The sequence below is a fragment of the Haliotis asinina genome, chromosome 4 (genome assembly GCF_037392515.1).
Source record: "Haliotis asinina isolate JCU_RB_2024 chromosome 4, JCU_Hal_asi_v2, whole genome shotgun sequence".
NCBI lineage: Eukaryota > Metazoa > Mollusca > Gastropoda > Lepetellida > Haliotidae > Haliotis > Haliotis asinina.
The window spans coordinates 2,319,391-2,347,257 of record NC_090283.1 but is presented as its reverse complement, the minus strand read 5'-3'; the positions used below and the strand labels follow the sequence as shown (position 1 = coordinate 2,347,257).

At 39.2% G+C, this 27,867-nt stretch overlaps 1 protein-coding gene across 1 annotated transcript; it reads left to right on the top strand.

The window, feature by feature from the left end:
- Window positions 1-1,103: 1,103 nt before the first annotated feature.
- Window positions 1,104-27,655, top strand: LOC137280703 (uncharacterized). Its single transcript, XM_067811922.1, has 12 exons — window positions 1,104-1,422; window positions 2,906-2,964; window positions 3,082-3,474; window positions 4,498-4,842; window positions 5,843-5,898; window positions 6,767-6,863; window positions 7,109-7,174; window positions 7,514-7,561; window positions 8,351-8,406; window positions 8,782-8,890; window positions 26,748-26,801; window positions 27,079-27,655. Exons 2-12 carry the CDS (start codon window positions 2,907-2,909, stop codon window positions 27,504-27,506), a joined length of 1,710 nt encoding a protein of 569 aa, XP_067668023.1. The 5' UTR covers window positions 1,104-1,422; window position 2,906; the 3' UTR covers window positions 27,507-27,655.
- Window positions 27,656-27,867: the final 212 nt, after the last annotated feature.

The following is a 27,867-nucleotide window of genomic DNA, read 5'->3' as shown; positions in this document are numbered from 1 at the left end:
GGAAAAATGTTTATCAACCTTTTGAAAACGATTGAAAACAAATGATAATGCATCGAAGCAATGGCACTTCGGTCACACCAAAATTCATGTAAATCGCACACCGTTTGTTCGCAACATCTCGACATAACTGTTCGCAATAACCTGACACGCGTGTTCAGACGCGTCGACAAGAACAAATATAAAATGTGATGACGTGAAACATCTAACAGCAAAAGGTGGACATGCCTTCCTTTGTACTTGCATCTTATTCCCATTGTTAATTGTTAGTAATACTAAGTACTAAGTCTGCACAACAGGAAATAGGCGGGATAAGATTTTAGCTGTGCGGTAATGCCAGACACCGTTCGATGTCTGTGCCTTCCAAAAGTCCCGTGTACTCGTGTCCCTGAACATGCATTTTGTGAAAGTCCCTTCCCTTGGTGATGCATAAATATTTTTTAACACACTTAGCACTTTCATTGAGCCAATGCATATAACTGAAAATACACCTGATCAATCTTACTGTTGCCTAACTTTAGTGCTAATCATGCTTTTGGATGTTTACATGCTTTTGGCAATTTTATTTCCTTTGAGGCTAGACAGGAGACCTTTGAGGCTAAGTCAAGTAGCACCAATAAAATGATTCCAATAGGTGAGGGTAACTGCCTCTGGCCTGATTAGTTCGGCAAAGAAAGGTCCAGCAATAATATAGAATTTCAGCACTTAAATAGAGGGTAATACATTCATTGTAAGAGAAAGGGTGTATATTTTTAAGCATTGATGTTACCCACTGACAAAATTCCATTTGGTTTCACATTGCATGGTAATAATTTCGTGTACCCTTTCCCATTAAATAATAACTCGATTTGCATCTATAGCTGTGACCAGTTTGAATTCCAGCAGGCATGGATTTTGAATTATCCTTACAGTCACCGTGCTAGGCATCGCCATTATCATCATCTGTGTGATATACGACCGTAAACAAAACAATCTGAAGTCATTCCTTCAAAACGGAATTAATTGCTGCATTAATGTGCACAATCACAAGTTATTCATTAAACTTCGTTATCGTAAGTACTACCTGATGATGTCGGCCTACTTTATGCGTGTTACCTAATACCCGCAATGTCATGTTTGTTAAACGGCGGTACACACTGCATAGATTTACCTGTTGTCAGGTTTTACTTGGGCAGTCACCTGATAACCGGGGCGGCCTTCAAACATAAAGTACACTAGACTTTCGGTAGTTGTAATTGCGAGTCGCGCAGCTTGCAAGTGGATATTCAATTTCATTGGCACATATGCAGCGTTTTTGTTGATTATACTAGCGCTAAGACCCGGATGAAGACATTCTTCGAGAGACAAGCTGGATCGGTCTACCTTGTAGCACAGATAGCATGAAGCCGGACTGGAGGGTGGTAGCAGCATTGCATGTGTAGTGAGGTAAGCTAGTCATTTGTCTTCAGATTCTACACTGCATGTGTAGTGAGGTAAGCTAGTCATTTGTCTTCAGATTCTACACTGCATGTGTAGCAAAGGTAAGCTGTTCACATGTCCTCAGAATTAACACTGCATGTGCAGCAAAGGTTAGTTGGTCACATGTCTGGTTTCTGATTTCTAATAACAGGGTCTGTAACATAAACGTCGAAGTTCAATAAATCAACAGAAACTCAATGTAAATATGGGGAGAAGAGCAAGCTTGTTGTGTTTTCTCCTCTGTATACAGAGCTATCAATGTACCTCTTTTTATCATTGCATTAGAAGCGTGTATTGATATACATATACGTCCCGTACATCTAGACACATATAGTAAATCTATGCATAGTGCGGTTTGTATTGACAGGCGGTCATTAGTGTGAATAGTCAGGTCATGTATTCTCCTAAACAACATACTTATCTGTGTTTCGTCATCATAGTAAGGTTTCTATCACACACGACCAGGCAAGGCATTAGTCCTGATTGGTGAAGCATAATTTCTAAGGCCTTATAGAAGTATTGATAGGAAATTATAATAAACGTATTTTTTAAAACGAATTTACGGAGAAAAGAGTCTAGACAGGAACCATTTTGTTTTACAAGGTCTTGTCCTCAAACTGCTGATTTTACGAAACTTCTTTTTAGTGATATTGTTCTACTTAGCGACTCTGTAAGTAAGTCTGGCTTATTGGCTGTGATGACTACAGATACAAGGCTGTGATGACTACAGATACAAGGTTGTGATGACTACAGATACAATAAGATGTACATGTGACTTTTAGTCTACGAATACAAATCTGAACAATAAGTGACTTTATACAATGAACCAAAGGGCGACAATGGACACGGAACCTTACCAGTACATTAATATCTCCTTTGTACCTCTTCGGGGGTATTTTGATTCTATCAGTGCCATTATCCTTACAAGGACTACGTGCATCTACAGTAACGTCTGACTTCTTTCCACCATTAACAATCAGCGCCCATTATCCACAGACTACCATTGTTAGGTGTCAAACTGTTTTCACTGTTGGTGTCACACAAGTATGAACATGTGCGTACGCACTTCACAAGCCCCACTTTGTATACCTTAATATCTGCTTAGTTTGTATTCCGTCACTGGGTTCATGCCCGATGTCAGCTTCGGCGCTTGTTTTACAACTTTTCCAAAATATCCCATAAAAAAACCCTAACAAATCATCTGGATATGTAAGATATACTGCTATGTACACGTTTCAGGAAACATTGGGGAACTGACGAGTAGGAATCAGCATGGACGCGTTGTTTCTGTTTAGACCCTTTAAGCTTGGACCGACTGGTTCATCATGAATTTTAATAATTCAGATAACGTGACCTTATTTCCATCCTGCACATTCCAAATGAATGTCTAGGTGCATTTCCAACATTTGCTGTTTCTGTTTTGTTTAGTTTGTTTTTTTCCTGTTTGAAGGATGTCAAGCAGACCGGAAACACCACAAACCGAATCATCTACCAACATAAAACCTAAAGGTAAACTTTAATGTTCGTTCGTCCAAAGCAGAAGGTACGAAGTAACCACACTTTCTTGACATTATTCATGCACTAATTTCGAGTTTCTTCCATGTCTTTTGTATATCTTAATTTCAGTGTCTGTTGATGACGATGACGTCTTCACTGTTGATTTCACTGGTAAAGAAGACTGCTTCTGGATAAACTCCACAGAATGGATATGGATACTACCATCAAAGAACTATGAAATCACATTCACACGAGGAATTAATAAGCACTTGTGTAACATGATGCAGCACTTTGACAGACCTCCTGGTGTGAAGCTGGCGAGTTTACGGATTACTGAAGAAAAAGTTATACTTGTCTTCGGACATGACACAAAGACTAACGCTTTCAACATGTTTAATATGTACACTGATGTGAGACAATCTGTCTTAACATTTCTGCAGAAAGTAAAAGTACACGTTGAAGATGTCAGAGTAAGAGTACGACTCACAGGAACGAGTCATTCAACAAGACAGCGACACCAAGGTAAAAACATGTCTTTATTTTTAGCGTGTCTCTTCTGGCTTCTACCAGGGAGCCCATGTAGTGTTGTAGAGTATCCCTGCTTCTACCAGGGAGCCTATATAGTGTTGTAGAGTATCCCTGATTCTACCAGGGAGCCTATATAGTGTTGTGGAGTATCCCTGCTTCTACCAGGGAGCCTATATAGTGTTGTAGAGTATCCCTGATTCTACCAGGGAGCCTATATAGTGTTGTGGAGTATCCCTGCTTCTACCAAGGAGCCTATATAGTGTTGTGGAGTATCCCTGCTTCTACCAGGGAGCCTATATAGTGTTGTAGAGTATCCCTGATTCTACCAGGGAGCCTATATAGTGTTGTGGAGTATCCCTGCTTCTACCAGGGAGCCTATATAGTGTTGTAGAGTATCCCTGATTCTACCAGGGAGCCTATATAGTGTTGTAGAGTATCCCTGCTTCTACCAGGGAGCCTATATAGCGTTGTAGAGTATCCCTGCTTCTACTAAACTACACATTCCTTCCACTTCAGTAACATCTGAGCCAAATGCGACAAATGTCTTTGATTAGAACTTTCTAATTAATGTCCACTAAACATTCTACCATACGTGAAGCATGAAGAAGATCCCTTTGACAATCTAAAGAAAATAGTAGCGACATCTACCCTTGATTTTGAGGGACGACCGAGTTTTCCATTATGGTAAATGAGTGTTGGAAAATGGATTGGAGGTCATGAAGAGCAATGACGTGCGTTTCTATTCTGGAATACAGCACAGATATCAAATGTCGTTATTTGCACCAAATATCGGTCTGTCGGTCGGCTACGTGACACGTATTTATTACTGAACAGCTTGCCACGAGATCACAGCACGTTTTGCGAGAACTTCTACCAAACTACGAAGGAAATATAATACATTTTTCAGACTAACGTTTACAATTCTAAATTCATCTAATTATATAATAAACACACTTCACAGGTGTTCACACTTATCGTGCGGTTGGAATACTCTACAAACTGTTCCTTTTGTTGCAGAATACAAGTGTTTATTTGATTCGATGTCAGACCACCCTGAAGGAGAAAAGTCAGAAACAAAGTGGTTCTGCATGCCAAACACCCCCAACCCTGTGGTAGACAATGAAACGAGCAACAGTCGGTTTTCTCGTCTTAAACAAGATATGATACATTTTGCTGGGGCTTGTTTGAGTAGAGTTACAACTGGTTCTGTCATATTTACCTTTCATCATGGAAGCACAGAAAACGCTCTGGAGATGATCAGTAAACATGAAGAAGTGAGAGCAATGATCCTGGAGTGCCTCCGGGAGATAGATTCTACAGTGAAGGACATCCAGATGGAGGTCCAGCTGCAAGACTTCATAGGTAAGGGACACATTAACGTGTTTGACACGGAACATGTTCTTTCTGACTTTGTTCTATCTTTAACCAGTTTGATGAACCTGTAAATGGGAAATAGTTTTACGATTCAAATGAAAGTCTATTAAAGTAAACTATGCTCGCTACTTTTGTGTAATGAGTCTTTTAGTGACGATTTTCATTTACATTTGTGTCGTTTAACATAAGAAAACTATCAATCGTAGGTACAGTTAAGTGTTTGCAATGGTATCAAATGTAGAGATTAGCGATCAATTTTAGAACAAATATTTGGAAAGAAATTATGTCTGTATTCAAAAATACGTACTAGACATTGATCAAATATGCTTGTTATTCTAATACCATGCATATGTGTTAATGTAGAATTATGCAGTTAGCAATGATGTGATCTGAGAGATACTTCTGTACAGTTTTACATAGTGTCAAGGTCAAGTCCTGTTGTAGGAATCACATTGAACCAGAACGTTTTATGGTTCTAGAGCACAAGCACTTGCTGTTCATTCGTATATTGTAGCAAAACACTGTTTAGTAATGCTAAGATGTGGAAATCTATACCCAAGTCATTTCATTTTCCAGTCCAAGTTTAAATGTATCTCGTGCCTCGTCTATAACAGCTGTAATAATTCTGTGTGATTTACCTAACAGTGTTAATACTGCTATAGTCATAACTATAGACTATGAAACAACATAAAGGCATGCCTCGTTTTGACTGATCAAAGCTATAACCTTGGGAGTCCTGGAAATACAGGATTCTCCATATCCTCCACGAAGATTGTAAGGTTTTACGATGCACATTCCATTTTCACTCCCTATTAATGCTTTTGTTTAAAAAAAAAATTCTAGCTTTTGAAAACAGTGTAACAGCCTTTTTGAGTTTTTGCAAGCCTGTTTTGTCATCTGTACAGGTGCTGTTACAAACGGATCCAACTTAAAGTTCAGTGTAATATTTATTGTATGTGTGTTTTACAAATTTTGAACGCTGTTTCAGATCCACGTTCACTCCCCGGACATGGCGACCGAGATAAAAGATATGTGGACAAACAGGTATCTGTAATCAACACGCCTGTCACTCATCTAGTTTATGACATCGTGCCAGCAAAGCAATAGATATATGTGAACCTTCCTGACGCAAACACCCCACCTTACTGACGGGACCGTCTTTTACACGTGTTATATTTGAGTGTTGCAATGCTAGTGAGATTTAACCATAGTTGTTCTGAGTCTAACCGCAGAAAGTACAAATTGTTTCAAAGGCTTGCGTTTTTCCTAATATATATTATCAAAATGTTGTGTTAACATGCACAAAATTCTCCAAAAAAAAGAAACGCATATAGGAATTTCAACTGTATTTTGATGCTTATTTTGAAACATCTTGTAGACTTTGACTCAATGATATATAGCTTAACTGCACGTTGGTAATGCAGACCTATCGGTCTTTGGCACCAACGCGTGGAAAGTCAGCGGTGACTTGGTAAACGTTCATGCGTCTCGAAACTGCACGTTGAGACTACCCAGCTTCAAGGAGAGAAAAGGCGGTATGACGGTTGGCTTCCCGTAGACGTGACGGTTTGCGTTCGTCAACAATGTTCAAAATACCGTGAATAATCGACAGACAGCGGTCAACATTTTATACCCATCAATGAAAGTATCTAAAATCCAACTTTCGGGTGTATTACATGTGGATTATGTATTCTGTGACGCTACACACCTAAACTGGAAATCGGGCTGTTAAATACATGTACGTGTATTTTACGGTTGTTGCGTTTTGTTGCGATCAAGACAAAAACACGATAGGACCCATAACAGAGCTTATACTCTTTTTTTAAAATCAATCACCTTTTATTTATCACTGCTATGTGAAATTGCAATTTTCATGATGCGTTTCCTACTTCCTTTCTCCTATTCAATGTAGGAATACGACAAAGTGGTACAAGACCTGTCAGAGCAAGTGGCAACATTGAAGGAACAATTACAAGAGATGAAGGAGAAGGAACGAGTACAACTGACAGGTACATGTTGTACAACGTATATGTCGGTATGATTAAACATTTGTGAAACTCCAACCACTAGTAGAGGTTCAAACTGGTAAAACTGACTTCATCCGTGGAGTGACGTGTCCTAAACTTGTGTGTTAAAGGTAGCTGTCTAGAAAAAAAATGTATACTATGGAACACAGTAAAGTTAAAGAGGTTATCTGATAAATTCTGTTGGAGTATTATATACTGATTCTCACATGTTACCCGGTTTGCCTCAGACACACGGCTGTCAATGTGGAAGACGAGGCCAGGTTCTCTTCAGCCCTCAGAAAGCAGTGTATTCCGTGAGTATAAACTGTGAAAAGGAACAATAATTTAAAAAAAATATCAGCAGGTAACTGAAACACATTACAAGACGCGTTCCGTCTTGTAACTGGGTCCTGCTGTCCCAAGCTTTCTATTTACTGTGGAAATGTAAGGGGTACATAAGATGGCAAAGACACTCCAATTTGTTCATCTCATCAAATACATTCATAAAAAACACAACTTGAACTGTTTGAACACAGAAGCTATATTTCACTTCAATCGATAAATCATCAGAATCTGTGTCTAGTTAATGTTATCTCATTTACATGCCACTTGTAAAACTTTAAATCCTATAGGTGCAAACGTTATTGTTTCAGTTTCAGCAACAGATACAATGACAGAAGTTGTTAATGAGGATGACACAGGTGAGCTGGAGCAGGATCAGTATTTGTCTCCAATTCAATCTTGCAGAAGATGATAACACCGTTAACAAACAAGGGATACATAACATGGACAAGGAGAAAATACACATGGGTGGTATATGAATGTTTACAATTACCGAGGGTGAAGTACATGACGTCACTAGTAGTTATTGTGACAGTACCTGTTGTGAAGCCAGGTGGACAAAGGGTAGGAGCCGTGAAATCTTGACTTGCTTTGATCTGATAAAGGTCCGCATGTAAGGAGCTAGAGTTGTACTAACGTTGATCTCTGTAGAAAATAACTTCTGAACCATAATCTCCACAGTCCTTTACGTACAGCGCTACTACTTAATATGTTTAAGAAGTTATTCTTTCGTTATGTTTGTCATTAGTTTGGCATAGGTGTAAAAGAACTGAATCCAATGTTTTCTGAAATCACGTTCTACTTTTGCGGAATAGCAGTTGCCTCATACCAACTCCGGTTAGGTCGGGTGCTGGCACTGTCATGGAACAAAATTAATCCCGCACAAACCACATGTCGAGCAGTCAGTCTTGTTAACTCCTGTTCCTCCCATCAAAACACAGTTTGATTATTTGAACAGGATGCTGCGTAATGATATTTAATGATAAACTTAATCTGGCCACACTTAATCTGATCACATTTAATCTCCTAATTACTGTGTGGAAGCGTTAGCATATAATAATGTAGTGTGTTCCTGTATTTACATAATGACAAAACGATGCTGGTTCCTGTGAGAACGTGCGTTATAAATACATTTCTTACAAATACAGATCTGTCAGAACCTGAAGGCGCCCACAGACAAACAGGAGACGCCAGTAAACAACAGGTATTGTCAATTTGACATGTTTGGAAATCATTACAGTCAGAGTCCCTTGTTTCCGATGTTCAAGATCTCCAAATGGCACCATGCACAAATCTAAGCTGGTGTTGATAGAGTTGGAAATGTATACATGGAAAACAGGCAGGCCCTTGACAATACGAGATCTTGACCTGGCAATATGCCTGACATATATACCTCTCAAATACACATAAACTATAAATCAACAGATAATGTCAGAAGGTATTAGTTGCTATTAGATGCAATAAGAAGTTGTTAAATTAATTAATGCTACTCATTTACCGTCATCGCGAACAAATTCAAGACTGTTGCTGCTGATTAAGCATTCTTACTCATTCATTCACATCTAACTATGTCTTGCAGCACACGTCTGGAACGGTCACTGATCTGAGAAGACAACTCGCTGACATGAGGCAGGAATTAAAGGCCACCACAGAGAGTATGCAGAGACTTGAGATCTCACACTCGAAAGGTAACCCTTGTCGACAATTACTACAAAAGCCGCCTATGACATCATAACACAACATTTCAAAATACTGCAATAGATTGTACTATGGATTTTGTATTCATAATCAGTACCATAAATATTAGTTTCCTAATCAGAAATGTAGAACAGATGAGAGTTACTTCCCCTGTAACTAAGTACACCGGCCAGGTGACCCTCGAAAATAAGTGACAACTTGAACAGGTGTTTATCATAAACAGATAGCAGCACATTCATTCTCTGCTACATCACTACCACTGGCACCGCTCCGGACAAACAACTGTGAGAGTCACTATCACTGTGAAGGTCGTCTGACTCTCGCCACCATGTGTCTGTTTGCCACAATCCAACAAACATACACAGCAGCATCACACAGGACCGACAGCATTCCCTAGCATTGATATCTACAATGAAATAAGCACGTCAACAACCCTATCATGAGCATATGTATTGCATCTGCAGCTAGAACATGAAATTACCTCTACCTTTTGTGAGCAACTCGTGTTATTCCAGGACCAGCACCAAACCGAACTTCAGCACTTCAAACAAGAATGACATCCTTATTTGTGATTAAGTCTGTGAGCATTAAGCATGAGTCAAGCTCGGCTTTGAAATGTTTGACCTGTTTTATGATGCCTTGTTGATGTTCACAACGTAGTTGGCACCGACAGCTCCACTTATATTTGCAGATGTACATTCCTGTGTAGGAGCTCAAAAGAGATTATATCCACGAATAGGCATTTGAAATTTTGCTTCATTTCCGCTAAAAGAAGTCTTAAAATAGAGAAATTCAGAGACGATTTCTTGGAGAGTCCTATCATGATAATATGCATTCAATGTCAACTATTTGTCTGAACTTACACGTAACCTTGCTGTCATGGTGGCACATAACATCTGCTCATATATACTCTGGTGGCACCTAACATCTGCTCATATATACTCTGGTGGCACATAACATCTGCTCATATATACCCTGGTGGCACCTAACATCTGCTCATATATACTCTGGTGGCACATAACATCTGCTCATATATACCCTGGTGGCACATAACATCTGCTCATATATACCCTGGTGGCACATAACATCTGCTCATATATACCCTGGTGGCACATAACATCTGCTCTCAAACAAATTGAATTGTCCCCAAACCGTCAGAAGACGTTAAGTTAAATGTGTATGAATAAAATTGATTAGTTTTGTAGAAATAAACGGTTTAAAAACTTGCACCTATTCATACACTTAAAACAAAAAAGTATGGAAACACCCTAAACATTGATAGCCATATCCGAACTTATACTTTATGAGGTCATTTATATTCAATGGACACTTTGAACGACTTGTTGGAGAATGCATTGAAGCTAAATCAGCATTCGCTGAGTTTGAGTGAAATGAAACATTGCCGGAAACAGCTAAAGTCACGGGTGCTAAAACACACCAGCACCATTTCTTGGGAAGCGGTATTGGGTTTTACTTTCAGCTGCTTGAATGTCGCAACAAGCTGGGCAGCTTCTGCTTCCGACATGTTAGTTGGCGAACAGCGAGCAGTGACAGAAATGCTTGGGAGAGGTAAACACTAATTGTGAAGTAGTTAGTATCTACATCTGTCTAACGACCGGCGGGTGTGATCAACACTGTACACAGAGTGTACTAGACAAAAGGTAAAATGCATGGCAGGCAAGGCTAGATTATTACGTACAAGAAAGTAATCCAAGACAAATTTGGGTTAGCTTGCTCACAGCACAGTTATTTTCATCTCTTCGTATTTATCACTGACAAAACGCACATTGTAATACAGAATGTGGCAAGCGTTTCAGTCAGGTTCAGTATCACTTGCACAATACAAGTGTCTCATATATAGTGATATAGTCTTAAATGTTCAGTAAACTCAAGGCCGAAACTTGTGTGTAACAAAATGTCTGGTAAGGGGTACGCTTGATCAGTATGGCTCAACGATGCCCAGACCTTAGTCCTTTCCATCTATGAAGAATTATTGTCCATCCTTGTCCCTTGTCCCTGGGTGCACCACTGTCACTCCTGAACATCTACATTCGTGCGGACGACGCCAGTGTAACCGGAATGGTTTTGTATATACACAATGCAAATATAAACTAGCCTGTGAATAGTTGTTGTAAATGATGACCTGGAAATGTAAGCTGACCCACAAAACATCCTGCTGTTCATGTGGCACTGATGCGGAACAGTTTCCTTGGACTGGTTGTTTCTTTTCTTATTGTTTTTCTGCCATAAGTACCCGGATGATATTCCAGCATTCATGACTGGTTCGCGATCTCTGCTGCGCCACTCATATGCGCAATGGATAGTTTAGGTAGAGATTGATCAACAAACATGAAGTCGTTATTATGAGAACAAATGAAACACTGACGTTTTATCATCTGCCAGTGATAAGATAATAATCACCAAAAAGCTGTTAGGCCTGAAAATATAGAAGTCAGTGTATGTATTTATGTTTGTCTTTTAACCCTATAACCCCTTGTCACATTTGTATGTATTTAGAAATTTGTATGTATGTACACACACCCTGTTCGCAGCCTGGTGCATTTTTCCTGTAATACAGATTCTGCTGAATGCTACAACAAATAAATTAAAACGAAATGCAAATATTAAATTTAAAAGAGACTAAAGTTATTGCAGCGATGTCAGGGTGGTACCTCGTTCAGGAATGTATACATCAATATCCACATAAAAGAACGATATTCCATTCATCCGCAACTGGTAAGTAATCTTGTTCTATGTCTTGTGACTTTCACCAGTCTAATATGCGAAAAAGGGGCACATCGTTTCAGAATGTTTCACACTATAGTCTCATTGTATGAACTGTACCATGTCCGCCATTATAGCCAATAGTGATGCATGATAAACCCTCTTGCATCACTTACATGCACATATTACATAACATCCAACACATTTGCCACGTCAGACCTCATTTCATAATGTTGAGTATTTACTCCGGACTGGAAGAATGCCAAATGGGAACCTTTGTCCTGTAATCTTAGTGGTGTTACCACTAATCATGCCAGTTATAAATTCAGTAACTGACCACCAAGTGAATGATGATAAATGACAAATGTAGGTTTATACCATCGAACGCGGGTTACAGCAAGGAAGATGTAATCTTTGTGTCGCGTGCAGTCTGAAAACTCTTATGAGGCGAAAATGTTTTGAGGATACCCACGGAACTTCGTTGTTACATAAGAAATACATATAGGCATTTGCTGTGTACTTGAGTAAATAGGTGTAATCAGTCTTTTTTAAAAAAAAATAAACATCAATTGTGGGTTTTTATTATCATAGGGGCGTAGCTACCAAAATTTACATATGATTTTTGCTATGACAACCGGGCTAACCTTCAAAACTATATATAAACTATATATAAAGCATTCCGATCTATCGGACATGAAGCAAATGGCATGCTAGATAAGTGTCTGTAGACATGTTTTCACGTGACATGACATGATTAAATTACGAGGTAAAAACACAAAAACAGGATCAAATTGGATCAGTTACTGTGTCATCCAGGATCAGAGAAAACCTACACTGCTGGGATGTTTTATTACAAACAGACAAGTAATACCAAGAAATAAATAATGGCATATGATGGTCATCCTTCTTTTGGGTGAAGAAATTCTGCTAATGTGGACAGAAGCCCATGCAGTCCCCGTGTTCGTCACGGTCGAAGGAGCAGGTGCTGACAATTTGCAGCTTGGTTTCGTAATTAGACCGTTGGAGAGAAACATTATCCCTTCCACCGAGTCGTTGTGTGTTCGTTGTACTCAGGATTGTTCTCATAAAGTATATCAATCCGAATGCTCATTCCTCCTGATTTGTCCTATTTTGGCATATCATTATTACAGAGCGTGGGGCAAATCTTTGTGGATACAAAAGGGGCGAGGTCGGACCAATAAAACGGTTTAGGTCACCCTACAGTTTTTCTGAGAGGTAAACTGGTGGAGGTTCGTGGGTAATCCCAACTTGTTTTAGTTTGGCGGTAGAGTACCCTTCCAAGAGTTACTTCCCTTGAGCCGTTCAGATTACAATGTTCCCCCCCCCCACCCCCACACACAACTCACGTACACGTGTATACAAAGACTTTATATAAATGATTGAGAGGACCTGTCAATCCCAGGAATATTTGACTCCTCACAGACCGACTCAAGTCAGGACTAGAGTTATCAGCTACCATGTATATGCGTTTTACGTCATGGAATCATAATGTGAACACACAAACCAGCTTTACAGGTACAACATACTGTGTACCTTATCTCCTCATCCCACACCCCCAACAGACCAGCTGAATAGGTACAAGATACTGTGAAACCTCACCCTTCTCACCCTAGCCCCCCACATAGAACAGCATTATAACTACATGATACTGTGTACCTCACCCTTCTAACCCTATCCCCACACAGAACAGCATTATAACTACATGATGCTGTGTACCTCACCCTTCTAACCCTATCCCCACACAGAACAGCATTATAACTACATGGTACTGTGTACCTCACCCTTCTCACCCTATCCCCACACACAGAACAGCTTTCTGAGTACATGATGCTGTGTACGTCACCCCTCCCGACCCCAATCCCCACATAGAACAGCTTTACAGGAACATAAATACTGTGTACCTCAATCTTCTCTCCCACTTGGAACAGTTTTATACGTACATGATACTGAGTACCTACCCCTAATAACGCAATCACCACACAGGCCAGCTTTACAGTAACATAAATACTGTGTAACTCAACCTTCTCTCCCACTTGGAACAGCTTTGGTACATAATACAGTGTACCTTACCCCTCTTCTCCCCATCCCCCACACAGCAAACCTAGGTGATGAGGTGATGGGGATGGGCTCTGTACCTCACCCTTCTCACACAGTACACAGCGTAGTGGATACATAATCCTGTGTACCGCTCCCCTCCCCACCCTCACAGCTCCATGGGTACAAGATTCTACGTACCTTCCCCACCTCACCCCACCCGTTACACAGACCAGCTTTATAGGTACATGATGCTGTGTACCTCTCCCCTCCGCACACATAACAGGTTTTTAAGTACACGATACTGTGTAAGGGAGGGGTGAGTTACTCCAAGATCCAAGATAGGTGGCATGTCTCAGAACCCAAGAAAATTCAACAGCTTTATGAGGACACTTCTTGGCAAGCAGAAAAGTTCACCACTGCCAAAACATGACAATACGAAGACCCTAGTTGATTCATTTTCTTCTTACGTCATCAACAAAACTGAGGCAATAGCGGACAACCTCCCCACAGTCCATGGCCCTCTTTCGTGCTGGTGTCATTCACCTCCAGACTGTCATCCACTAACCTTACTTGAACCCCCCAGTGTCAGTGAAACTGGGAACGTTATAGAATCACCCAAAAGAATCACATGCTCTTAGGATCCGCTTTGAACAGTTTGTTTCAGTCGTATCTCAGTGGAAGGCAACAGGTTGTCAAAATCGAGGGAGAGCAATCCGTTCCGTTGGTATAAATGTTTGGGCAACTACCTCAGCAGGTTGATAAATAGACTATGTTAAAGGTTTATCAAGACTTTGTTACGCGCCAAAAAAAAGTCAATTCCTCCACATTTCACCATTATTTTGTCTTCTTACGGAAAGTATTAGCAAATAAAATACAGCCTGATGCCCGAACAACAAAAGTGTATTTAAAATGGATTCATGAGCAAATGCATAGCGTAATACCCTCAACATTAAAATGACCTGCAATAAATGTCAAAAGTGGGTTTTCTTCTGTGACGTCAAACGTCAACAGAGAGGTCATGCACGTATAGAGATAAGGGGGCATAACTCCACTGTGCTTAACACTAGGTCAGTGTAACTTAGTTCGCTTGGAGAGGATTTGTCGTTGATACGGACCCTATATGTTTCTTATGTTTTGTTCCCGGTGAACGAAACTATTCCAATACAAAGTTCCCCAATATGACCTGATACGTCATGGAAGTTTCAGAGTTTGTAAGAAAAGATGACAATGTACTACATGAGAAGGCAGGTAATAGCGATCTGGATGGTCCAGAGTACTACCTACATTTTCAATGTAATGACGTTACTGTAAATAATGCAGCATCTTAGATGACGTCATGGCTTGTCGGAAAATGACGACAAGGGGTTTGCTGATAAATATAAATCGCACTTAATTTCGATTACTTGCATAAACATCTCGGATTCTATGTCATAGTTTAGCACTCTTTTGAGAAATATAAGAAATAAGCGACTTTTACCATTTAAACAAAATCCTTACTATGTCAAAAATTAGATGGCATCGCACCTGTTTGGCATCAACTGTACGTAAATATAAAATAATAATTCACAACACCAGACTATTCTTTGTTTATGATTATGTAGCTATATCTGTTCATAACTAAGCATTGAAAGGTGCAGAAAATAATAGGTTTTTGTATGGAACTCTTAGAATATGGATGTAGATGATTTGTCCAAAATAATATCGGACATCGATTATGTATTTTTTTAAAAATATAAAAAATATATATGAATATCTTTAGAGTTTGATATACTACCATCACAATTGTTTTAATCGAATATTAATGAATTATATTATCTAAAACCGTGATAGTGACTCATAAAAAAAAGTTTCTGACCGACACACACAAACTATTTCAATGAACAAGACAATTCATCAAAATATGTGCATAGATACACTTCATAAAACTGTATAAACAATTTCTATTAATGTTATCACTTTTACTTATAAGGTCGAAATAAATCGCTGTTCATTGTCCGATTCGTATGATAATGAACATTAGTTTCAATGTATTATTGAACATTGTACATGATAAGAACTGAAGTACACGTTGCACTCATGGCTACCTATGATTTTCTAACAGCTGTGTGAAAAGTCTAAATACGGTTTACGTCTCTAAATTTGTGAATTTCCTATATAGATATTATTCAAACAATCCAAAACGTTCAAATAATAACAACGTATGTAATACATATATATACAGCTGTGCAATGATACTGAACAAGGGTAAATGTAGATACTGAAAGTAGTTTCATAAAAGCAATACTGGAATGATACGCAAAAATATATTGTTTACATCATGGTTCCACCGACCTTCACCTCAAAGAAATTGCCCAGTATGTACAACAATGTTGACACCACGACCGCTGACCGATTTCTGACAAAATGGCGGCTTTGCTAGCAAGGGTAAACAGGATTTTGCGAGCACTTTTCCTTTGATACAAGGATCGTTTGTTGATAACTATGAGATGCAAGTAATCAGAATGATTCTGACAATTTGTGTAATGTTATAAAGATCTGCCGTTATCATTCTGCGTGGTTTTGTGTCTGTCATGACGTCACGCTGCTCGGAAACTTTGACAATTTAGTTGAATTGTAGTTATATCTACATTTAATCTACTATATCTTGCTACGATACTCTTCCCAGGCATATTTTAAAGGTACTGAGATATTCAAGGCAATGAATAGACGGCTGGATGTCAAAAAAGTCTGAAAATGTTAAAGTGTAAAATCGGATTTTTTGGTTTACATTTGAAACAAGGGCAATCTTTCGTTTTCAAACCCAGTGTATATCATTTCGTTTTATCTTGACAGTTGTTTTTGGTGACAAAGACAAGTTGTAACTTGTATTCTAAAATTTATGGATATTGGGAATTGAATGATGCATTTGTCGCAGCTGAATATGTAATATACGTGATGAAATAGGCGTCTCAATACCGTCCTTCGCGAAATGTAATTTTGTAAACCCTTTCTAACATGGCGGAAAACGCTCTTCGGCGTATTTTCGAAACATCCCAAATGATTGTAGATTCGTCGGTAACGTTTCAGAATTATTATTAGTGGTATTATGTATAGCCGATATCAGAGATCATTAATATGCTATATTTGAAGTTCTGCTGACTCAGTAATTATCCGATTTTCACATTTTAAAAAATGCAGCAAACAACGCTGTGAATCTCGATTTCATGTTGTGTAAAATTTTACATTTACGATGAAGCCTATTTGAAAATGTAATTTTAAGCACTTTAGCTTTGTCTGAGATATTAGTAGATGGTATCAAGAAACAAGGAACTTTCCGCAAAATTCAAAAGTGTGAGGTGTATTTGTATCCGTGGTAGATTTAGAGTGAGTGAGTGAGTTAATATTTAACGTCACATCGGCAATATCTCAGCCATATCGTGACGAGAACATTCAATACTAAAATGAAATATATGTCTATTATAAAATCTGTCAGCGAAGGACAGTAAAACAACTAGGATATCACAGATTATAATATAAAACTAGTAACTATACCTAAAACAATTTATCTATACAGGACAATACAATGTAAAAATGGGCTATAGGTTGCTAACAACTGAAGGTAGATCACCATACTAGGGACAATGGGGACTTACAGTACTTTTGCTACCTGCATGGACCCTAGCTGAATTTACATCATTCCCTCAGCCGTCAGCAATTTGTGAAATCTAGCCATACAATAAAAAGACATTTATTCTACGATTAAAAACCTGGAAATTTAGAATTTACTTTCACTGTTTGTGGACTTACGTACCCTCTCAGGAGGACAATAATTTTACAATACTTCAACCCCCTTTGAGGGTACAGCCACTAACAATTCTAGTTACAAATGTAAACAACCAAGAATTAAAATACATCTATTTACAGAACATGTTATTCAAAATTTAATCAAAAAATCAATTTCTTTTAAGAAACCTTTAATTAAATGAGAATTAATGTTTGTAAAAAGATCCTTTACAGTTTTGACATTGAAATATTTATCCCTTGTGATGGAGAATTCAACACAGTCAAGCAGAATATGCTTGACCGTGACTCTCTCATCACAAGGGATACAAAATGGAGGATCCTCACCTTTTAAAAGATATGAATGAGTATATTTAGTATGGCCAATACGACATCGTCGTAAAATAGCCTCTTCAAATCTGGACTGACAACCCAAGTGGGTATAACCAATGTAAGGTTTCATCTCATGTAACTTATTTATACCCACTTGGGTGTCCCACTTATTCTGCATCAGATCACGGATATAAGATCTAATGCTCGCTTTGTAATCACTGTAAGGAATAAGCAATGCTGTCACAGATTTGTTGAGTGCTGCCTTAGCAGCAAGGTCAGCCAATGTGTTACCAGAGATCCCTACATGGCTGGGTAACCAACAGAAGACGATGTTGTATTGGCCAGTTGCAAGATCATTATACAATTCAATAATTTCAATTAAAAGTGGATGTTTGCAAGAAATGTTTTTAATAGCCTGAAGGCAAGAAAGAGAATCGGAATAGATTATATATTGTTTACGTTTAGGGTGTCTTTGAATATATTTAAGAGCTGTTAATATGGCGTTAGCTTCTGCTGTAAAAATAGAACTATTATCTGGTAATCTAGAAGATATTGTTCTGGATCCAATGACAGTGGCACAAGCAATTGCCATTTGGCCAATTGCCATTTCGCCATTTGGCCTAACCAATTGCCAAGGAGGAGAAGAAAGAAGACGGAAAGGCGATATACTTTCCAGCTCAATGCCGGCAGAAGAAATAAATGGTTTAATTCTGTGCCCAAGAGGTGGAACAAGAGAAGATTTTTTTGTTATACAAATCCTCATAAAGGGGATTGAACACACAGTTAAAGGCAGGGTTAGATTCATTAGAATATAATTTAGTAATGTATTGTAAAGACAATTTTATACGACGTTGAGTAAGAGATGGTTCATCGGCCTCAACGTACAGACTATCAATAGGTGAAGTTCTGAAAGTCCCAAGACAAAGTCTTAAGCCTTCATGGTGGACAGAATCAATAAGTTTAAGGTTGCTTTTGCAGGCTCCACCATATACGATGGAGCCATAATCGAGTTTCGAACGCACGAGTGATCGATATAGATGTAAGAGGGTTGCTTGATCCCCTCCCCACTTTGAGTTGGAAACAACTTTCAACAAGTCAAGAGCCTTCAGGCATTTAGTTTTAAGGGACTTAATATGAGGTAGAAATGTTAAGTGGGAGTCAAAGATTAGTCCAAAGAACTTGGCTTCCTTCACAACTCTGATGGGAGTGTCATCTAGAGATAGTTCAGGGTCCTTATGTGGTTTATATTTTCTGCAGAAATGTATACAATTAGTTTTGGATTTAGAAAATTTAAAGCCGTTTTCAAGACACCATTTATTTATTTTGTTTAAACACAACTGTAGTTGCCGTTCAATAGTATGCATATTTTTACCACGACAAGAAATATTAAAATCATCCACAAATAACGATCCATCAATTGAATCGTTTAAAAGTTTTGATAAACTATTTATCTTTATGCTAAAAAGTGTAACAGACAAAATACTGCCTGTGTGGAACACCCTGATCCTGATTGTAATGATCAGACAGGGTAAACATTGCACAACAATAAAAGCATTTAACAGCATCGGAAACGTCAATAAAACTTTCAGGTGTAAGTTAAAGATCCGGATTAGAAATGATATTCAGTAACCCATCTATATCGTTCGGGGCAACTGACGTGATTGGAATGTGAAGCCCGCTGACTTAGTTGATACATATCATCATTAACCTATTTGCGGAGATCAAAGCTCATGCTTTTGATCATTCGATTGTCTGGTCCAGATTCCTCTATTTTCCGGTCGAAGTAGGCGTATTTCTCTGGGCGTTAACAGTGAGAGAGATAACACCTTCTCAGATTAACTACCTTAACGTTTTCTCTACCACCAGACTAGTGCAATAGTTTGACCAATGCCCGACAGTTACATGTATACACAAACTATATGTGTACCTTGTGTAAACACACATTCAGGAAAAATGCGTGTATATGGTGTAGCAGTGATCATAACCTTTTTACCGAGAAGGGGAGGTAACTCGTGACAGACCATAATAAAGCTATAAGATAAGATAACATAAAACGAGATCATTCTTTATTATCCAGAGAAAAACTTGTTTAACGTATATGTAGTGTTGTTCTATGTGGGGGTTGGTGTGAGGTATGTACAGTATCATTTACCCACAAAGCTGTTCTGTGTGGGGGCTGGGATGGGGTGAGGAGTGGTGAGTTACACAGCTTTATACGTACCTATAAAACTGTTCTCTGTGTTGTGTGTGTTTTGAGGAGGGTTGAGGTAGACAACTATCATCTACCTATAAGGCTGTTCTTTGTGGTGCTGGGTTGAGGAGTCGTGAGGTACACAGCTTTATATGTACCTGTAAAGCTGTTCTCTGTGGCGTGTGTGTTTTGAGGAGGGTTGAGGTAGACAACTATCATCTACCTATAAAGTTGTTCTTTGAGGGGGTTGGGTTGAGGAGGGGTGGGGTACACAGCATCATGCTATCCCACGCTTAACCCCCTAGATGCCACAGGGATATGTTTGCCCTTACTCTGCAACCCTCACTTTCAATTCCAAAAGAATTCTAAATCTACCGGCACCCGTCGCGAGCAACCTCCTCGTCATGGGTGCTGGGTAACGCCAAGAGCTCGCCGACACTCCCGTAGTGGACCCAGGGGGATATTTGGTCCACCAACCCGTTTGCCATGGGTTGTGGCCCTGTGTCGGCGGAGGAAGGGATCCTGGTGGTTGAGGGCAATAGGAGATTGCAACCGTGTTCCTGTTGCTCAATACACCACTTTGGCCCTGACTTCGCCTAGACGGGTGGTCGAATGGGCCCGGTTCGACCAATCGGCTGGTCATGCCAAGCCCTGTGCATGGGGTATTATTATATTTATCAATGCACATATACCATTTGGAATTGTTGTAAATTTGGACTTGGCTTTATAATCTAAAACATTTTTGAATTTGAAATATGTTGTTCTGTATTTTGCCTAGAGTCCTATGTCAGAAGGCGGTGGCTCATGGGCCAATCTGGTAGAATTATTAATCTTTTAATTCTTCTGCTGGAGTATATCATCCGGGTATCCTTGGTGCTGCAAGCTGGAGGCCCGCTTACTTTAGCATTGTCCTTGTGATACTCCGTGGTGGGTGGGGAGCTCGGATGATGAACCATATTACCTTAACCATGGCCTACGAAATACCACTGAAAAAAAACAAAACGTCCACTTGATATTGACCCTGTTGATACTGACCTGAGACCATCTGCATCGATTGAATATTGGCCACGTTTCATTGTGATTGAGACACCTGACAAGACACCGTTAAAACTGAACCCCTTTGCTGTGTCCAAGGGTATTCAGGGTATTGCAGGGGAGGTGAAAAACATTAGACGCTTGCGTTCGGGTGCCCTGCTAGTTGAATGTGGGAAAAAACAACAAGCAACGAACCTGATGAACATGAAATATTTCGTGGGCATTCCGGTCACGGTCTCTGCTCACAAGACCTTGAATACAAGTAAAGGTATTGCGAGAGATGGTGATCGATTGTTGGATGATATGTCGGAACATGATATAGGATCTGAAATGAAGGATCAAGGTGTGCTCTATGTCAAACGCTTTTCAACGCGCAGAAACAATGAAACCATCAAAACGAATACGTACCTGTTTACTTTTTCATCTCCAAATGCACCCAAATCAGTGAAGGCAGGCTACTGTAACATTCCAGTTGATACGTACATTCCCAAACCGCTCAGGTGTTTTAAATGCCAGAAATATGGGCACGGTGTAAATACTTGCACATTGTCTGTTGTGTGTGCTCACTGTGGTGAGAAGACACACACAACAGAAGATTGTGACAGTGATTATAAAAAATGCACCAATTGCTCAGGCAACCATTCTTTATTTTCTAAACAGTGTCCTATTTGGAAAGAGCAAATGGAGATCAATAAAATAAAATTTACCCAAAATATCTCTTTTTCGGAGGCCAAAAAACTGGTAAAGAGATCTGAACTTTCAGAAAGTTATACTACAATAACAAAAACATCATCGGGATCTAGTTCTAAAACAACATCAACCACAGGGTGCCAAACTACTTTGACTTGGGTAAATTGCGATTCTCCACAGCTTTTGTACCCTGCTATATCATCACAGACCGAAGAATCACTTCCCAGTACTTCAAAGTCTTCTTCTGATAACAAATCATCATCTCAGTCACACTCAAAGTCTCAGTCGACAGCTGATAGTCAGCAAGCTGGAAAAGGTAAACCGAAGTCAAAGCCTGATGCTCCAAAACAACAAAGTGGCAGAGCTCCAAAAGGGTCACAGAACAAAATTCAATTGTTCAATAAATACGGGTGTCTTGAGGACATGGACGTTTCTGAAAACGCCCATTCTATGGCACATAGCTTGTCGCCCTCCAAAAGAGTGCGGGGTAGATCCCCAATAAATCCCCCCAAAAGATAGTTTATTCCACTAATATTGTACAGTGGAACTGTAGAGGACTGAGGACTAATTTACATGAATTACAGCTATTAGTCCAGGATTTTACACCTTCAGCGATGTGTCTCCAAGAGACATATTTAAAACAAACAGATACATTTGACCTTCGTCATTTTAATGCATATCATTCTTTTTCACCTCCAGGTGATAGAGCCACTGGTGTGTCATCCGTTCTAGTCAGACAAAAAGTTATTCAAAGCCCTGTTTCACTAAATACTAATATGCAGGCTGCTGCTGTGAGAATTACTTTACATGTAGCGTTTACACTATGGTCGCTCTATATTTCACGTTCGCATATCTTCGACGTTTGCCAAAAGTGATCTTCAAGCTCTATATGACCAACTCTCGAAGCCCTGTATTATAATGGGAGATTTACATGGACACAACCCACTCTGGGGTAGTGTAACTACAACCACGAAAGGCAAATTGTTGGAGGACTTTTGTTCTAACAATGATTTATGTATTTATAATGATGGTTCCAACACATATTTACACCCTGGTACAGGGACCTATTCTGCTCTTGACTTGTCATTGACAAATTCAGAACTACTAAATGAATTCGAATGGTCAGTCCACGATGACCTCTGTGGAAGTGACCATTTTCCTACTATATTAAAAGCTCTAACACAATCTGATGTTCCTCCATCATCAAGACGAAATTTTAAAAGGCTAACTGGGCTTTGTATGAAACACTGTGTGCTGAATAACTTAAACCTGAACGTTTTCTTGACGTTCCCTTCAATGCTTTTCTGATGAACTGAATTCCATAGCTGATGAGTGTATACCAAAGTCCTCTGCAGTTCCACACATAAGAAAACCATGGTTCAACGATGAGTGCAAACAAGTTAGGAAGGTTAGGAAAAAAGCAGAACATTATTTCCGTCGCCATCCTATGGTGCATAATTTAAATAAATTTAAAATTTTCAAAGCTAAAGCACGGCGTACTTTTAAACAGAACAAATGCCAATCTTGGCAAAATTATGTATCCAAAATAAATTCTCCTTCACCCATGTCCAAGGTATGGAACTTGGTCCAGAAAATTAAAGGTAAAGGTACTAAATCTAGTGTCCATCATCTTAAACATGGAGATCAATTACTTACTGATAAATCAGATATTGCGAATAAACTGGGCGAAACTCTTAATAAACATTCTTCCTCTTCTAACTATGTACCTAAATTCCAGCAATATCAAAAACAACAAGAAAAGAAAACTATTAATTTCAATTCTGATAATGGGGAAGATTATAATGAAACGTTTTCCATTCATGAACTCCATACTGCTCTTGATCAAGCTCATGACACTGCTACTGGAGCTGATAACATACATTATCAACTACTGAAACACTTACCAGAATCCTGTTTAGAGACGCTCTTATCAATTTTTGATGACATTTGGACTTCCGGGAAATTTCCTTCTTCATGGCTGGATGCTATAGTAGTACCAATACCTAAACCTGGACGTGATCATACGGATCCATGCAATTATCGTCCGATTTCATTAACTAGCTGTGTTTGCAAAACCATGGAACGCATGACAAATAATCGACTTGTTTGGTACTTGGAAACAAATAACCTTATCACAGATATACGATGTGGTTTCCGGAAAAACAGAACTGTCGACCACTTAGTGCGTTTAGAATCATTTGTGAAAAACGCGCTGATTAATATACAACATGCTGTGTCTATCTTTTTTGGAACTTGAGAAGGCATATGACACAACCTGGAAGTATGGCATTCTGGGAGATATACATTATTTCGGTTTGCAAGGTCGTTTGCCTGAATTCATAGCCAAATTTTTAAATAACAGACAATTTCAAGTCCGGGTGGGTTCTACCCTGTCTAATCATTACAATCAGGATCAGAGTGTTCCACAAGGCAGTGTTTTGTCAATCACACTTTTTAGTATAAAGATAGACAGTTCATCAAAAGTTTTAAACGATTCAATTGATGGATCGTTATTTGTGGATGATTTTAATATTTCTTGTCGTGGTAAAAATATGCATACTATTGAACGGCAACTACAGTTGTGTTTAAAAAAGATTAATAAATGGTGTCTTGAAAACGCCTTTACATTTTCTAAATAAAAAACTAACTGTATACATTTTTGTCGTAAATATAAACCACATAAAAACCCTGAACTATCTCTAGATGGCACGCCAATTAAAGTTGTGAAGGAAGCTAAGTTCTTGGGTCTCATTTTTGACTCACACTTAACGTTTTTACCACATACTAAGTCACTTAAAACTAAATGCCTGAAAGCACTTGACTTGTTGAAAGTGGTTTGAAATTCTAAATGGGGAGGGGATCAAGGTACCCTTCTCCGTCTATATCGATCTCTCGTCCGTTCTAAACTTGATTATGGCTCCATCGTCTATGGTGGAGCCTGCAAAAGCAACTTGAGGCTATTGGATTCAGTCCATGATCAGGGTCTAAGACTTTGTCTTGGCTCCTTCAGAACTTCACCCGTTGACAGCCTGTATGTCGAGGCTGATGAACTGTCTATTGAGCAGCGACGTATAAAATTAGTTTTACAGTATGTAACAAAACTATGTTCAAATGAGTCAAACCCTGCATATAACTGTGTTTTCAATCCTCTGTACGAGGATTTATACAATAAGAAATCTTCTCTTGTTCCGCCTCTTGGTTTAAGAATAAAACCACTTATTTCTGCTGCCAGCATTGAGCTGGAAAAAAATAGCTCCTTCCCGTCTTCTTTCTTCTCCTTGGCAGTTAGTTAGGCCACAAGTTGACCATTAGGCCACAAGTTGACATTAACGACATTTAGGCCCCAAGTGGACCTAACATTGACCACATTTAAGAAATCAGAAACGAATGAATTACAGTATAAACAAGAATATAATCAATTGAAACATAAATATAGCAATTATAAATCCTTATTTACAGATGGGTCCAAGGACGGTGGTGTAGTGGCTTGTGCCACTGTCATTCGATCCAGAACAATATCTTCTCGATTACCAGATAACAGTTCTATTTTTACAGCAGAAGCTAACGCCATATTAACAGCTCTTAAATATATTCACAGACACCCCAAACGTACACAATATACAATTTATTCCGACTTTCTTGCCTTCAGACTATTAAAAATATTTCTTCTAAACATCCACTTTTCATTGAAATTATTGGACTGTGTAATAATCTTGCCACTGGCCAATACGACATCGTCTTTTGTTGGTTTCCCAGCCACGTAGGCATTTCCGGTAACGCAATGGCCGATCTTGCTGCCAAGGCAGCACTCAACAAATCTGTGACACCACTTCTTATTCCATACTCTGATTATAAAGCCAGCATTAGAACTTACATCCGTGATCTGATGCAGAAGAAGTGGGACACCCAAGTAGGTATAAATAAATTACATGAAATGAAATCGTATATTGGTTACACCTACTTGGATTGTCAGTCCAGATCTGAAGAGGTTATTTTACGCAGATGTCGTATTGGCCATACTAGATATACTCATGCGCACCTTTCCAAAGGTGAGGATCCTCCGTTTTGTATCCCTTGTGATGAGAGAGTCACGGTCAAGCATATTCTGCTTGACTGTGTTGAATTCTCCATCACAAGGGATGCATTTTTCACTGTCAAAAGTATCAAGGACCTTTTTACCACTGTTAGTTGTCATTTAATTATTGGTTATTTAAAAGAAATTGATTTTTTGGTGGAATTGGAATATTATGTTGTGTAAATAGATGTATTTTAATGATTGTTATTTTGAATTGTTGGTGGCTGTACCGTCAAAGGGGGTTGAAGTATTGTAAAATTATTGTCCTCCTGAGTGGGTACGTAAGTCCACAAACATTCATGGTAAATTTAAGTCTACCAGGATTTTAATCGTAGTATTCATGTGATTTTAATTTCGGCTAACTTTTCGTACAATCGTCAGCAGCTGAAGGGATGGTGTAAATCCAACTAGGGTCCATGTAGGTAGCAAAGGTACTGTAAGTCCCCATGGTTCCTAGTGTGGTGATCTACCTTATGTTGTTGTCGATCTATAGTCTGTTTTTATATTGCATTGTCTAAATAGTGCTATTAGTTTTAACTTTCCATGCTAGTTTTAATTGAAATTGTGATATTCTAGTTGTATTACTGTCCTTCGTTGACGGGTTTTTATAATGCATATCTGTCCTTTTTCATTGTTGAATGTTCTCGTCACGATATGGCTGAGATATTGCCGATGTGACGTTAAATATTAACTCACTCACTGGGACTGTGTGTTCATGGTGTCAGGTTGTCAGATCTGTCAGAGACCTTTGTCCTTCCTAAACACAACACCCGTGTCATCTACTGGAGAACTGCAGGGATTTTAAAGTTACCCCTTTATAGAAATTGATTTTATGCACTCTCCTCATTGATATATATATGTTATATATTTGTAATCTAACATCATCGATGATAAATGCAATTAAGAAACAACGCAATCAATGTAATGTAATATAATGTAATGAATCTGGTGTTTATTTTAACCCTCATGTTTGCCTCCACAGCCACGAGCAAGGACGCACGGAAGTCACTGACTCCCTCAAGACCTGATACACGAGGTGGGTGGAGACAATGTCACGTGTGTTGTAGTGGGGTGACAACTCTCCACATACTCACACGACTGTGTTAGAACTGTCAGTTAACATTGTAATGATGTAAGTATCTAACGTGTTAAAGTATGAACTAGTTCTTGTCATTCCCTCACAGTATGTCGTCAGCCATGCTACATGTATGGATTATATATCAAGAGCTTTGCATCATCAGTGTAAGATGTGAGCAATGTAGCTGTAAGATAAAGATGTCCTACCTGTATGCAGAGTTTACTTTGTGTTACAGCAACACCGACTCCCGCAAGTAGAGACGCCCGGACTGTCACCGACCTCCGTAATGCCTGCTTCGAGGGGAAACTGGTAGAGGTGAAGCGGATCCTAGACACAGGTCGGACTGACGTCAACAGTAGAGTTGGAGGCGGGATGACGCCGGTGATGTGGGCAGCACGTGGGGGACACAGAGATGTGGTGGAGCTGCTTGTGAGTCGAGGTGCTGATGTGTCACTGGTGGACGTGTACTGTAACAACATCCTTCACGTGGCCTGTGTGGGAGGAGACAGGGAGACGGTGGTGTTTGTCCTGTCTCTGGACGGGGTGGACGTCAACGCCAGGAATAGCGACGGGCAGACAGCAACCGACGTGGCAAGAGACTGGGGACATCGTCAACTGTCCGATCTCCTAGTGTCACGTGGTATACAGTGTTGTGTTATGTAGTGTTGATGTAGACAATGATGGGGGCCATGTCGCTACTGACGCTGACGTGGTGTATGCCGTTCACGTCGTCGCGTTGTTTATAGTTCAGTATTTCGGTGAGAATATTTGTTGTGTTTGAGGACAAATAAAACGTTTTGAGAACATTTTCAGACATTTTGTTGTTTATGGAACTTTACAGAATCAGGTAAGGATATTGTTGACTGTGAATATTGATGATATGTCGTTGGTATATGAACCCTGCATCTCCTAATGTAGTTCTGTTTTAATTATGTGTCATAATTTCCTCATTAATCGTGAAACAGAAAACAACAAAATGTTTGTTTACATCTCGCTGCACTCTGTGACCTCAGACAGAGCCGAG

What these genes read in the sequence shown, in the direction of transcription:
- LOC137280703 (XM_067811922.1), top strand. Translation starts at nt 2,907, where the DNA reads ATGTCAAGCAGACCGGAAACACCACAAACCGAATCATCTACCAACATA. An exon ending in AAAGATATGTGGACAAACAG is followed by an intron (nt 5,899 to 6,766) that starts GTATCTGTAATC and finishes TATTCAATGTAG; the next exon opens with GAATACGACAAAGTGGTACA. An exon ending in CTCAGAAAGCAGTGTATTCC is followed by an intron (nt 7,175 to 7,513) that starts GTGAGTATAAAC and finishes TTATTGTTTCAG; the next exon opens with TTTCAGCAACAGATACAATG.